The sequence below is a fragment of the Microtus pennsylvanicus genome, chromosome 14 (genome assembly GCF_037038515.1).
Source record: "Microtus pennsylvanicus isolate mMicPen1 chromosome 14, mMicPen1.hap1, whole genome shotgun sequence".
Classification (NCBI taxonomy): domain Eukaryota; kingdom Metazoa; phylum Chordata; class Mammalia; order Rodentia; family Cricetidae; genus Microtus; species Microtus pennsylvanicus.
In genome coordinates this window covers 67,522,820-67,535,751 of record NC_134592.1, presented here as the reverse complement: position 1 = coordinate 67,535,751, position 12,932 = coordinate 67,522,820, and the positions used below count along the sequence as shown (strand labels likewise).

Genomic DNA, 12,932 nt, shown 5'->3' with positions numbered 1-12,932 from the left:
AATGATTCAATGTGAAATTAATTCTTGCGGAAATACTGTGCTGTCCCCCACTTTTTGCAGACCCTGGGAAATGTTGTAAACCAACTGCTTTTTTAAAAGTGGTATTGGGAAGGTGCACTTGAAAGAAGTCTGATCCAATCTCTCTCTTGGCAGGAGTACACATGACTTCTGTGAGATCAGTAAGAAGCAGGCGTGCGATCAAGACTCTGGTCTGCTGAGTCTAGTGAGCTCTTCACTAATCCCTATTTTCTACGTATTTTTCTATTGCTGCTGGGAGAATAACTCAGTGAGGGTCCCTCCCGGTCGGTTATTTCCAACACTTCTCTCCAATGGCTGCACGCATGAGGAGCTTTCAAAAGCCATTCATAACTGGTCTGTAGGAATTCCTAGGGAGCTGCAGGCTCTCACCTTCCTTTCTCATTCTCTCTTTGAGGAGATCAGTTACATGCGATTTAGAAAAGACAGACTGACTGATGCGGGTCTACAGTCCAACGTCAGCTTGTGCTATGAATTGCTCTCTAATGGGGACTATGGTCAGCTGTAAACTAGATATTTTCTCTTTTAATCGGTTATTACTGGTGAAGATTGTGCTAAATAAATAAACACAATTACAATCCTGAGGTTCAAACTGGGGGGAAAAATCAAGTATCTATGTATTCAGAAAAAAAAGCATCAATTAGGGATGAGAAGGGAAAAGGAAGGACCAGCTTCCATAAGAAATGAAGACAGGCGGGCGGTGTGGCCCACGCTTTAGTCCTAGACTTAGGAGGCAGAGGCAGGCGGATCTCTGTGAGTGCGAAGCCAGTCTGGTCTCCAAAGCGAGTTCCAGGGCAGCTAGGGCTGTTACACAGAGAAACCTTGTCTTGAAATATCAGGGGGAAAAAAGAAAAAAAAAAAGATGAGGACAGCATAACGAAACCCAGATGTGAAATAATTCCTTCCTTTTACAAATAAAGTCACTAACAAAATTTAGTATGTTCTTAAGTTAATATGCATCATGATTTAAGTGTGTGCACTTTTTTTTTTCAGGAGCAACAAGGGAACAGAAAGGTCTATTAGTTCTGCTAAAGGGATGCAGAGCCTGACTCCTTAGAACAGAGACTCTGTGGACAAGATCAGAGTCCTCTTCCCTATTGTCCACACAGCAGGAAGTAAGAAGTTGGTCCTGTCCTGGATGACTTTGTGTCAAGTTTACACAGTGAGAGTCACCAGAGAGGAAGGAGCCCCAATTGAAGAAATATCTCCATAAGATCCAGCTGGAAGGTATTTTCTTAATTAGTGACAATAGGGGAGGGCCATCCCTGGGCTGGTGGTCCTGAATTCTATAGGAAAGTGGACCGAGCAAGCCAGCTTTCAGGACCCCTCCATGGCTTCTGCATCAGCTCCTTCCTCCAGGATCCCGCCCTGTTTGAGCTCCTGTCCTGGCTTCCTTTGGTGATGAACAGCACTGTGGAAGTGGAAGCTGAATAAACCCTTTCTTCCCCAACTTGCTTTTTGATCACAGTGCTTCATCCCAGCAACAGAAACCCTAAGACACCACTCACAGCGTGACACCCGTTTTCATATCGTCTGAGTTGCTCGATGCTACCTCCCGAGCTGGCTGTGTAAGAGGCAGTGCGGCCTCACATGCAGGGCTGAGTGCAGTCATCAGCACGGCACCACAAACAGACTGGCACCCCCGGTGCTGGGGAGGCAGACAGGTCTACATGCTGAGCTCCAGGCTAGCCTGGCTACATAGCGGGACTCTGTCTCGAAACAAAAACACCTAATTAATAAATAAAGGTACAGTTGGAGTTCTGTAGCAGCAGTGGCGGCAGCAGGTTTGAGGGCAGGCATGGGCTCTTTGATCTCAGTGACTACAGAGAGAAAGCGAGGAGCAAACCTTTCAGCAAAAGCTTCAAGAGGCTTTCGACAAGAGGCAAGTGGAGGGAAGCTCCAAATCAGAGGAACGAATGGGCCTTCCCCCTCTTCCTGGAGTAAAACATTCTGGTCACTTTCTACCAGTCGAGAGGAGGACATTTCCAAAGAAGTCTTGTACTTTTACAGGATCTGCGACACCCCGTTTCTCCCCTGTCCCTACTTCTGCTGTAATAATGGAAGTGGGGTCCCTTGATGTGCTCAAGGTCGCAGGTTTTAACTGTCCAGTCTGTCCAGGTCCGCGGTTCGTGCCCGTTGTCCTTTGGGATGGCACCTTAGCCTGTGTTTCTGTTTCCTCAAGGACTTTAACATACACCACTTGATTAAGTCTTTAATGATATTAGCATGCCCTTTTCTCTGACAAAATTACAGTTCATAAGGCAAAAGGTTTCTCTTAAGTTTATTCTGTTACAGAACAGAATATTCAACTTTAGAATTCAGTCTTGAGTATTATTACATACATTTCCTTCCATGTATTTTATTTGTTCAAAACATTTATTAAGACATGGTAAACGGAACGAGCCTAACCATGTACCATATGGTCTTAAGGTTTTCTACCATTTGCCATTGGTTGATTCCCACAAAAAAGAAAGAAAAGATGAGGTTCTCTTTAGCTTCAAAACACATTTTTGGGTTCCTATGGCTAAAGATAGTACCTAACCTCAGTTGGATACTTTGTAAACCAATGGCACTAGTTCCCGAAAGATGGGAGCAGCTGGAAAGAGCAGGAGATGTGTGACTGAGCTCATCACGACTTCCGAACAGTGCTACCCTGCTCACGTGTGTGTCAAGACGGCCAGCAGAACACACTTGCTTCAGTGCGAGGCTGATGAGCCTACGTGCAGCTGTGAGTCTGTAGTCTGACGTCCGTATTAGATAAACCACAGCAGTACTGGGTAGTTTCATGTCAATTTGACATGAGCTAGAGCCACTTGGGAAGAGGGCATTTTCCTAGTTAGTGATTGATGTGGGAGGGCCCAGTCCATTGCGGGTGATGTCACTCCTCGGCTGGTGGTCCTAGGTGCTGGAAGAAAGCAATCTGAGCATGCCGTGAGGGTAAGACAGCAAGAGCGCTCCTCCATGGCCTCTGCATCAGTTCTTGCCTCGACTTCCCTGGATAATGGACTCTGAGGTGAAATAAACCTTTCCTTCCCAAGTTGATTTTGGTCATGGTGTTTACCACAGCAATGGAAATGCTGAGACAGTACTGAACCCCAATTCTGGGACATTAGTCAGGAACAGCTAATAAAAGCCTTCAGGAGCGTGTGGTGGCGCAAGCCTTAAATCCCACCCAGGAGGCAGAGGCAGGTGTATCTCCATGAATATGAGGGCAGCCCGGCCTACAGAGTGAGTTCTAGGACAGCCAAGGCTACACAAAAACCCTGTCTCAAAAAAAAAAAAAGCTTTTATGTGTCCAGCTGTTGTAGAAGACATTTAATGCCCAACATCCAGGGCTATATACCCTCATCTGCATTAGAAGCATAATTTCTGTTATGTGACTCTGACAAACATTTTCTCCTTTCAAATTGGAAACCTGAGTGTGTTTTAGGAAGAACATTACTGTTTTATATGAATGACAGAACTATATTAATACAAAGAGAGATGCATACAAACTCACTATGATACTGCAAGTGTCCACCAAATTCTGCAACAGAAACTTGGCCTGGAGGCGGGGAAGCCAAGCAGGGTTTTTGCCTCTATCATATGCATATTCTTACACTGAAACCACAGGCTGGACAGCCATCTGGCTTTTGCTGCATACAGGAGGTTTCTTGGCCTGAAGCTGGTAAGCAACCAGGATTCCAACCTATGTCAGTCTGACTTCCACTATCCTACTGCCCAGTTACTTAGAACATAGCTGTGTTTTTGAACGCCAGCCTGAGACTTCATCTAATAGAATTTAGTTACCATGTCAAACTGCTACGCTTGTGCATTGCGTAAAAGCCCTCTTTCAGGTACTGTGTGACCTTGGGCAGACCTCTTTTTAAAAATTATTTTCCTCATTTATAAATAAAAGGAATGAAATGAGCTAAATACTGGAAGTGGTTTGTATCAGTAAGGCCCTGACCCAGTACCTCACAAATATTAGCCATCATCACCACGACCATTACTCTAATAGCCCTTTTATATAGTTCCTCTCTAAAGCTAGAAGTTGGTTCTCCTCTATTATAGCAAAATAAGAAAGATGCTCAGAGAAAGTCCTTGTACCATACAAGATATACAAAGCCCTCATTGCTGCGATTCTTTTGTTCCCATGAACCCTCAGGCCTACACCTTGCAACGTCATCCCAGCTGACCGGGAGTGGTGGAGGGTGGGTGGCACGGGAAGCTGGCTGTGAAGGGCCGGCGCTGTGTAGGGCCAGCGCTGTGAAGGGCCAGCGCTGTGAAGGGCCAGCGCTGTGAAGGGCCAGCGCTGTGTAGGGCCAGCGCTGTGAAGGGCCAGCGCTGTGAAGGGCCAGCGCTGTGAAGGGCCAGCGCTGTGTAGGGCCAGCGCTGTGAAGGGCCAGCGCTGTGAAGGGCCAGCGCTGTGAAGGGCCAGCGCTGTGAAGGGCCAGCGCTGTGAAGGGCCAGCGCTGTGAAGGGCCAGCGCTGTGTAGGGCCAGCGCTGTGAAGGGCCAGCGCTGTGTAGGGCCAGCGCTGTGAAGGGCCAGCGCTGTGTAGGGCCAGCGCTGTGAAGGGCCAGCGCTGTGAAGGGCCAGCGCTGTGAAGGGCCAGCGCTGTGAAGGGCCAGCGCTGTGAAGGGCCAGCGCTGTGTAGGGCCAGCGCTGTGAAGGGCCAGCGCTGTGAAGGGCCAGCGCTGTGTAGGGTGGCAGAGTGGAGATGGCTAGGAGCACATTCCAGTAGGGCACTGCAGGTATGCGCTGTTATCATGGGCACATTCCCAAGCTTCCCCAGGGTTACACCACAGCATAGATCACCTCTGACCTGGATCCAGTATCAGAGGCCAGGAAATTTTATTGTGCAGTTAGGTATATCTCCATAATACGAGCAACTGATATTTACCAAAGTCTGACTTGATAGCTTTCATAAATATGCAACGCAAAGGAATTTTGCAAGGCTGGCATTTGTGTATGTTTTCACAAATGTGGGGCATATAACAAACCTCTATGTTAAATAGCTATTCAATGCCAGAATTAAAACCCAAATAGAGCTATTCCCAAATAGAGTCTAATCCTCTTTCCACAGCCACATGAGAGACTAGAATGAATGCTAGGAAATTAGAGGGCAGCCTGTAGGAAACTGGCCACCAGCCACAGAGATGATGGGAGGCAGAGTTCAAGGTTCGTGTGGCAGGTCATTCATTTACAGAATCCAGATTTAAAGGCCAGACCTAAGTATTCTCTACAAAAAGTTAATCATTATCTAAATGTTATTAGAAGATCATTTTGTAAAGGGCAGAAAACAACATAAAATGCAAGCCATGATTAGTTCTGACAAAATAGCTTCTGATAATACTTCGCATTCCCAGTTGGCATGTACACCTTTCACAAACATAAATCGTTTCCTGGTCTTTAAGTCTCATTGCAATTCTTCCAGCTAAAGTAGCGGCAATGCTAAACACTGAGTAAGTTTCAAAAAATATCCTAAGCATCTACACTGTTACCCCTTTTGAGTGGAGTATTGACAGTCCATGGATATAAAGTAACCAAGGCTTGCCTTTAGCAAGTGAAGATGCCAGCAGGTAACTGTAGTGCACTAAGAGAAGCAGAGGATGAAGACACAGGCTGGAGAAGGGCTGACTGAAGATGAGGCGGAAAAGCACAAACTCCTGCCTGGAGAGGGTGGACCTACTTATGCGTGTGGTGGAGTTACGATGATTTCCAGGGCAGACCCTTAAAACATGTTTGTATGTAGATTAAAAGGGGTAAAATTAGGTGTCAGAGGTGTCAAGAGGAAGGCTTTCCAGTTGGGGAAGCTGGATTACTGTCCAGGTAGAACATTTATTAACTATTTATACTGTGCCAGATCAGAGAGACAAAAGCAAGTCTAACAAGGTCTTGGTTTTCTTTCTGAAGCTCAGCCTTGGAGGTGTGGTGGTGGCGAGGGTTAGAAACAGTCAAAATAGTGGCTACAGAGATGAGCGCAAGCGCAGATTCCATTGATATTCCAGGAATGGAGTCATAGCACTCGGTAACTGATTAAATTTAGGGCCTACCTGTGGGCAAGACGGGGCTCAAAGAGCCTAGGTTTCTAGTTTATATTTGATGCTATTTGTCAGAATATGAAATACAAAAACAACGAGTTCACTTGCTGCCCTCCACCACTTCTTCCACAGACATTATAAGGAGATAAATAAGGTCTCGGCAGGACAGGAGTCATGAATGCAAACAATACCATCATCATCTAGTATGTATTCATTTGGAGAAGACAACCCAGGCCACTGCCAGATTCTTCCAATGCAGGTAAACACTGTCATAAGAAATCACCGCAGGCACAAAACCATCCTCAGAGTCAACTAATTGATTTCTTATTAGAAACCACATTAGAATAAAGAATGCACAGCAGTCAAGCATTTGAGATGTTGAATTTCTTTGCCATCTCTGTGTGTGCGTGCACGTGCACGCGTGTGCGTGGTGTGAGCACCTGCACACTTGAATGGGAAGGCCAGAGGAAGACATGAGGGATCGACCTTACTCGCCTCAGGTTCTCATTGAACCTGAAGTTCACTGGTTTTGCCAGACAGTCTGGCCAAAGAGCACCTGGGACCCACCTGTTCCACTCCCCAAAGCTAGGGTTGCAGGCACAGGGGTCACATTCGGCTATTATGTGGGTACTGGGGACTTGAACTCAGGTTCCCATGCACGGCAAGTGCTCCTAATCTCTACGCCATCTACCCAAACCCTTATTTTTGTTTTCAGTTTTAGGCAACCTAAGATGACACACTAGTCTCTGTTCACATGAATGACAAACAGGGATCTTCAAGTCTTGCCTGACCCTGCCATTTAATTTCCTCTCCACATGAGCCCCAGGAGACATCCAGAGCTCTCAGTTCCAGGCCCTTTGTCCCAACACCCAAGGGACAGCTTGGACACTGGAGAACTAGCAAGGATAGTTGCACACTTGGTACCATGTCTTTCTTTACCCGTGTTCCCAAAAAATTGACTTTTTGTTTTTTTCAAAGAGTAAGACAGTTTTGTGGAGAGCCAACCAATGCAGGGAATGAAGGAGGAACAGACCAAAAGAACGCAGGCAGCGGGGAGGTCTCAGCGAGGGAGCTGGGGCTGCCTGCGCTTCACCTGGTGACTCCTACCAGCAGAGATACTAGAGAACTGCAAAGATTTCTATTAAACGACTCCTCAGGCCCTTCTGTCTCGGGATATTAAGCACACAGATTGACATTTTAATTAGAATTAGAGGGAAACCTCTGAAAAGAGGCAGTTTTCCAGAAATTAAAAGGGTGTGGGATTTCTACAGAGAAAGACATGCTTGATAACTTAAGTGCCCGCCTAAGAAGAAATACACTCATAATGCAATTATTTCCACCTAAAATATGTGTCCCATTTTGCAGGGTTTAAAAAGAATTTTAATAAAGTCATGGAATAATACATTATTAAAGGGGAATTTTAAATGACAAATTGACTTACTAAAAATGACATTAAAAATCAGCTATGAGAAGCTCTCCCAGCAGTGACTGGTGATCAGTGAAAACACTGAGCAGTTCCGGTCAGGGGAAGGGTCACTTTTGTCACAACCATTGCAAATTCACCGCTGCTCAATACTTCTGCTGGGAAGTTGGAGCCTAAGCTGAAGCTTTTAGTAGTCACCTAATTTAGTCCTACCATATTTTCACTGGTTCTGGATAGAAGTGTCCTCTTAGCCGGGGAAATACCCGGACACTTGGCTATTACTGTGGAATATGCATGACGAGTATTTTTAAGTATCTATGTATCTAGAATCTATGTATAGTTTACATAAGGGACTGGCTGAAGTATGAAATATCTGGTCTATAGCTTATGTGTGAAGTCACTGAAAAATGAAACAATGAATGTCCTGATATGGAAATATCTTTTGATAAACAAGAAGAAAGTTGTAGATCTTTGAGTTTACTAGGATAATCCTTTTTTTTTTTTTTTTTTTTTTTTTTTTTTTTTTTTTTTACAAAATGAACTAAACCACGTATTGTTGTTGGTTGTTTTTTACTCTTTGCTCTTTGGTGGTGGGGGGGTGGTAGGTCACCACCCAGCTCCCAGATAAATCACCCGGAGTCTTATTATGGAGACCCAGACTTAGCTTGGCTTGTTTCTAGCCAGCTTGTCTTAAGTTATCCCATCCACCTTTTGCCTTTCTCTGTTCTGCACACCTTTCTTTACTTTTCCCCCTGAGGCTTGATGTGTAGTTGCTGGGTGGCTGTGTAGCTGGGTGGCTGGGTGGCTGTGTAGCTGGGTGGCTGGGTGGCTGTGTAGCTGGGTGGCTGGGTGGCTGTGTAGCTGGGTGGCTGGGTGGCTGTGTAGCTGGGTGGCTGGCCCCTTGTGACCTCCTCCTCTCCTTTTCTTGCTCCAGAGTCCTCCTCCCACTTGTTCTCTCTGCCTGACAGCCTTGCCTACCCTTTCTCTGCCCAGCTATTGGCTGGCTATTCAGCTCTTTATTAATCAGGTGTTTTAGACAGGCAAAGTATCAGAGCTTCACAGAGTTAAATAAACGAAACATAAAAGAATGGAAGACATCTTTGCATCACTAAAACAAATGTAACACCTCTTAAAATAATATTCCACAACTACAAATATCATAAAGAAATAAATAAAAAAAATACACACCAAAGTTTATAAGAGCGCCTGTGTACTGGAAGGGCTTTACTATTTTTTTTTTCAATTCACATGCCTCTAAATGAACTGTCTGAAATATTTTTAGTGAATTGTAAGGTAACTAATAACTTTTAAGTGTTTTATGCTTTGGAGATACTTGAAAATTTTTAAATAAATTAATCTGGGAGAAGAAGTTATTAACGCTTCCAACGTTATATCTTAAAATGGTAGCCCCGTGGGACATTGATAATCTGGAAAAAAACATAAGTCTGTTGTTATAAGAATTATGGCTAACTCAATGACAGGCTGCTTATAGGACGGGAATTTCACTCCCAGGAAGTGGGAGAAACCGCACTTCATTTCTCTGCTACTGAGATAAAAACAAAATGAAACAAACTTTGTAGTAAATCTCAGTTTTAGCTGTGAAGGCAAAAGGTAAAAGCATCAACAAGGACCAAGAACCAAAACCAACTCTCAAATCATATCCGTTAAGCAAAAAGAACTTGGTGTGCTAAATTATACACTTAAGCAAAAAGGGGTCCAGAGGGGAGTAGAGAGAGACCAAAAGAAAAAGGCAGCCTATGTGTGGCTTTCAAAGTTTGATTTTTGATCTCTACAGTGAGACTGAAGACAACATCAAAGTTAGGTAGGTACAAAGTAGCCGTGTTGATGTTCAAAACCCCCTTCTAAATATTCAGTGAAGGCTGGGGTGCGCTTCATTCTCTTTTCTCTTTCTCTGAGAACTTAGGACTTCAGATCTCCCAGGCTCTACATTCAACGCTGGAGAGCCCAAGGGCCAAAAGGCACCCGAGACACACACAGGCTTTCCCTTTGGAGAGTACTCCAACGAGTCAAATGAGTACTGAGAGCCCAGACCAGTCTCCAACTAGGAAACCTGTCCCAAGCTAAACAAAACACCTTTCCAAAGCCAAACTCGGGGCGAATGGTACTGGCTAGGAAATAGCTGCTAATCCCGGCATCACAATCGCACTCTAGCGACCCAGACCTGACCCACACCCACTCAGGGAATTCCGGAAGACAGCAAAAGGAGCTTTCCCAGTGGCAGGGAAGGCAGGTCTTCCCACTTTCCCCTCCCACAAAAAACAGCCTCAGGAGGGCAACTGCCGCCCGCCCCACCCCATCTCTTTGGGTCCCGCCCGTGGCTCCCAGCCTGGCACCAAGGTGGTCTCAGAGCTGATCGATTGGCTCTTAAGGTCCGAGAGGGGGTCAGATGCACCAGGACACGGGAAAAATGGAGACAGATCACCTGCACCCGAGAGACAGCGCACTCACCTTCATGATCCAAGGACCCGACTCCACCGTGGACCCCCGCAAAGTCCTCCCGCTGGCCCGCACCGAGGCCCTGGGCCTCTGTGGCAGCCATAACTTGGACCAGCAGAAAGGGGCGGGTCGTGGGCGGAGCGTAGCAGGGATACACCAATAGAAACGCGCCTGGGATCACAGGCCGACCCACTGGGTGATTTACTACACGCCTATGCAGTGCCGTCTCATTCTTGACCAATAAGATGAGGCAAGTTTAACTGGTTGCCCCGCCTTCTGACTGCTGGAGCCTCGCCCCCTTACTGCTCCGCGAGACGAAGAACTACAACTCCCGGCATGCTTCGCCGGCGATGGGGAGGCATCGCTGGTTGAGGCGCTGACGGGCGGGGGTGCGCCCGCGAGTGCCCCGGCGTGTTCGCTTAGTTCAGTGAATCAGAACAATGACTGCGCCGCCGGGTCCCCGGGAGCGCGTCGCAGGGCTGTGAGCAGCCGCGGCCAGCAGAGCGGCGGGCGGCGCAGCCTCGGCCGTGTAGTGTCAGTGCCTGCTCGGGAGCCCCGAGCGCAGCCCCTGCCCAGAGCCGCAGCCCGCGCGATCCTCCGCGTCCAGCGCCGCAGCTGCTCTTCGGGAGCTGCTCTGCATTGTTGTGAGCCACTGGAGGGGCGCGGGGACTGCCTAGCCCGGAGCCCCTCAGCGCCCTTTAGAGCCATGTGGATACCTACGGAGCACGAAAAATACGGCGTGGGTGAGTGCTCGCGGGCGAACTTTTACCACGCTCCTGTCCTTGTCCCCACGCAGCTCGCTCGCACCGCGCCAGGCTGCAAATGCCGGGTCTTGGCATAGCGCGGCGTGTCCCGGGCTTGGCAGCACCGGCCTCCGGGCGAGGGGTGCTCGCTGGGGTCTCGCTCCCCACCGCGCACGCAGCGCGCCTCGAACCCGGTCCCAGAATGTTGGGACAGCAGCCCGGGCTCCGCTGGCGGAGTTTGGAGCGGCCGCGGGGCGTGTTGCGTGTCAAGTTGGACGGGGAGGCCAGCAGGGTTTGTCTTCGTCCAGCCCATGCTGGCCCACAGCGGCAGAGAGGCGGCAGTGGGCTGCAAGGATTTTCTGAGGGAGACCGTAATCCCGCAGCGAGAACACTCCCAAACAGTAGGGAGGCGCGAAGTCCCCGCGGCTGGGGTCTGCATTCCCGGAGTGCGGAATGTGGCTCCGGCAGCCCCTGTGACAGACCGAGCTGGGACGCAGCCTCCTTCCTTCCCTTGCCTCCCTGGTGTCTGGGGTGTGTGTGTTGCGGCCGGGATTTGGTAAATTTCAACATCTGTGCTGCTGCGCTCTTTGGTCCTTGGAGGGGAACCGAGATTTCGGCAGCGTTTTTACTTTAGGACACCTTCTCCACCAGGGGATGAGCGCAGTGGGGGGTCGTGAAGGCCGACTGGAAAGTGATGAGAGAGAGGAGGGTCAGAAAGCCTGGCTCTTGGATGCTGGGAGGCAGCTTTTAGGAGGGGGCTACCCTGGCACTGATTTGGGAGAAAAAGGAACCGGATAGCGTTCGCTGTTCTGTGCAAAGGTGAACAACAAAGGACATTAATGTTGACTGATGAATACAGGAGGCTCCCTTCCCTTCCTCCTCCCATTTCGGAAGGATTACAGTTCCCGTTTTTTTGTTGTTTCATTTCAGCTGGGTCCCCCCTTGACAGTCACTCCTTTTAGGGTTGAGACTGTTAAGAAACAAGGCTCACTGACAAGCCCGAAGCGGCCAAATGCAATTATAACCTCCCGGAAGGTCTAACAGAAAGAAAGCATTATGGATTTTACTGACAATCTTCATTTCCTTTAATGCCCAGTCCTGCCGATTGGCGTTCTTGTTTTTATTGTGGATGAACCTAGTGATTTACATGATATGGATATGTGTTTACGTTCCGAATTTATTCTCCTGTAATTTCAAAAAACCTGGGAAATCTTTTAAGGGAGTCCTAATCACGATTAGGAGATTTCCACCCCCCCTCCCCGCCCTCAATTCGCCTTGGGATGGGACTCGTCTACTGAAGGGACTCTATGATTAAACAAAGTCATATTTTACATGAGCTTCGGTCCTGCGATGTGACTGGTTATCAAGACAATAGTTTGTCGTGTACCCACCTTTGAGAAGGGTTTCCAGCTTCTAACTGTAATGGGAGCCCTTGCCAAAGGGCTCTCCAGAGAGGTGTAGATAGTGGTCGTTTTCTCTCCTTTCTTTCCTCCTTTTGGGGATCAGTTAACCCTTACAAGGTGGAAGGCCGGTCCTTGTCTGAGCTAATAAGGAAGTAGAGGGTATTGCCTTCCAACCAGTCTTGACACCTGGTGCAGGAAGCTCAGACTCATCCAGGCAACTCTTCCCCTTCAGGCTTGGAGTCGACCCCAGAGGCTTTCTTGCAAGTGTTAAATTATACAGATTATGGATGACATTTATTTTTCTAGATTTCCTTATGTGCCAGGTCGCAGCTGGGGTGCGGATATCGATCAGTTTTTCTCTTCGCCTTTCTTTACAAGCTGTGGGCAGAGGCTTAAAAACCACTCTGGGATTTCCTGGAATGGCAACCGGATATGATCAGTCAAGTGTTTGGGGCTTTCTGCAGACTTGGGAAGCAGAGTAGGGGAAGGGAGAGAAGAAGGCGCGCATGTTTGGGAAAGGAAGGTGGTGAGAACACAAAGTGAGTTTCTGCCCCGAGTTATTGTTGAGGTTCTCATTTATGCAACGTCGCATATTCAAAACTCTTCATCATCTTTTATTATTAAGTTTTGAGCATTTGGCTTGTGGAATGCGTCGTTGTTTTTGAGAACCCATCTGTTAGGTGGTGTGTGTTCAAAATTTTGCTAGGATACTTCCGTGTGCGCTTCTATTTCTCAGCATGGTGAACAGCATCGGGAGCTGCTTAGATTACAAAGCCCTTAAACATTTTTTAGAATCCGAGTTTTGGTTTTCTGTTATTACAGAGAATATATACTATATTTGGCTC

At 47.6% G+C, this 12,932-nt stretch overlaps 2 protein-coding genes across 4 annotated transcripts in view; one reads left to right on the top strand and one right to left on the bottom strand.

Moving 5' to 3' along the window:
• Window positions 1-10,069, bottom strand: part of Znf277 (zinc finger protein 277) — an 87,971-nt gene extending 77,902 nt beyond the window's left edge. The window contains exon 1 of the mRNA XM_075947650.1: window positions 9,954-10,069. Within this exon, the coding sequence (XP_075803765.1) occupies window positions 9,954-10,044 (91 nt within the window). The 5' untranslated portion in view covers window positions 10,045-10,069. The remainder of the gene's footprint in view (window positions 1-9,953) is intronic.
• A 229-nt stretch (window positions 10,070-10,298) lies between these two features.
• Window positions 10,299-12,932, top strand: part of Dock4 (dedicator of cytokinesis 4) — a 396,425-nt gene continuing 393,791 nt past the window's right edge. For 2 of the 3 annotated variants that reach the window (XM_075948628.1, XM_075948629.1), the window contains exon 1: window positions 10,445-10,684. In XM_075948628.1, the coding sequence (XP_075804743.1) occupies window positions 10,648-10,684 (37 nt within the window). In that variant the 5' untranslated portion in view covers window positions 10,445-10,647. Of the gene's footprint in view, window positions 10,685-12,932 lie in introns of all 3 variants that reach the window. The other variant, XM_075948630.1, reaches the window with a different exon arrangement.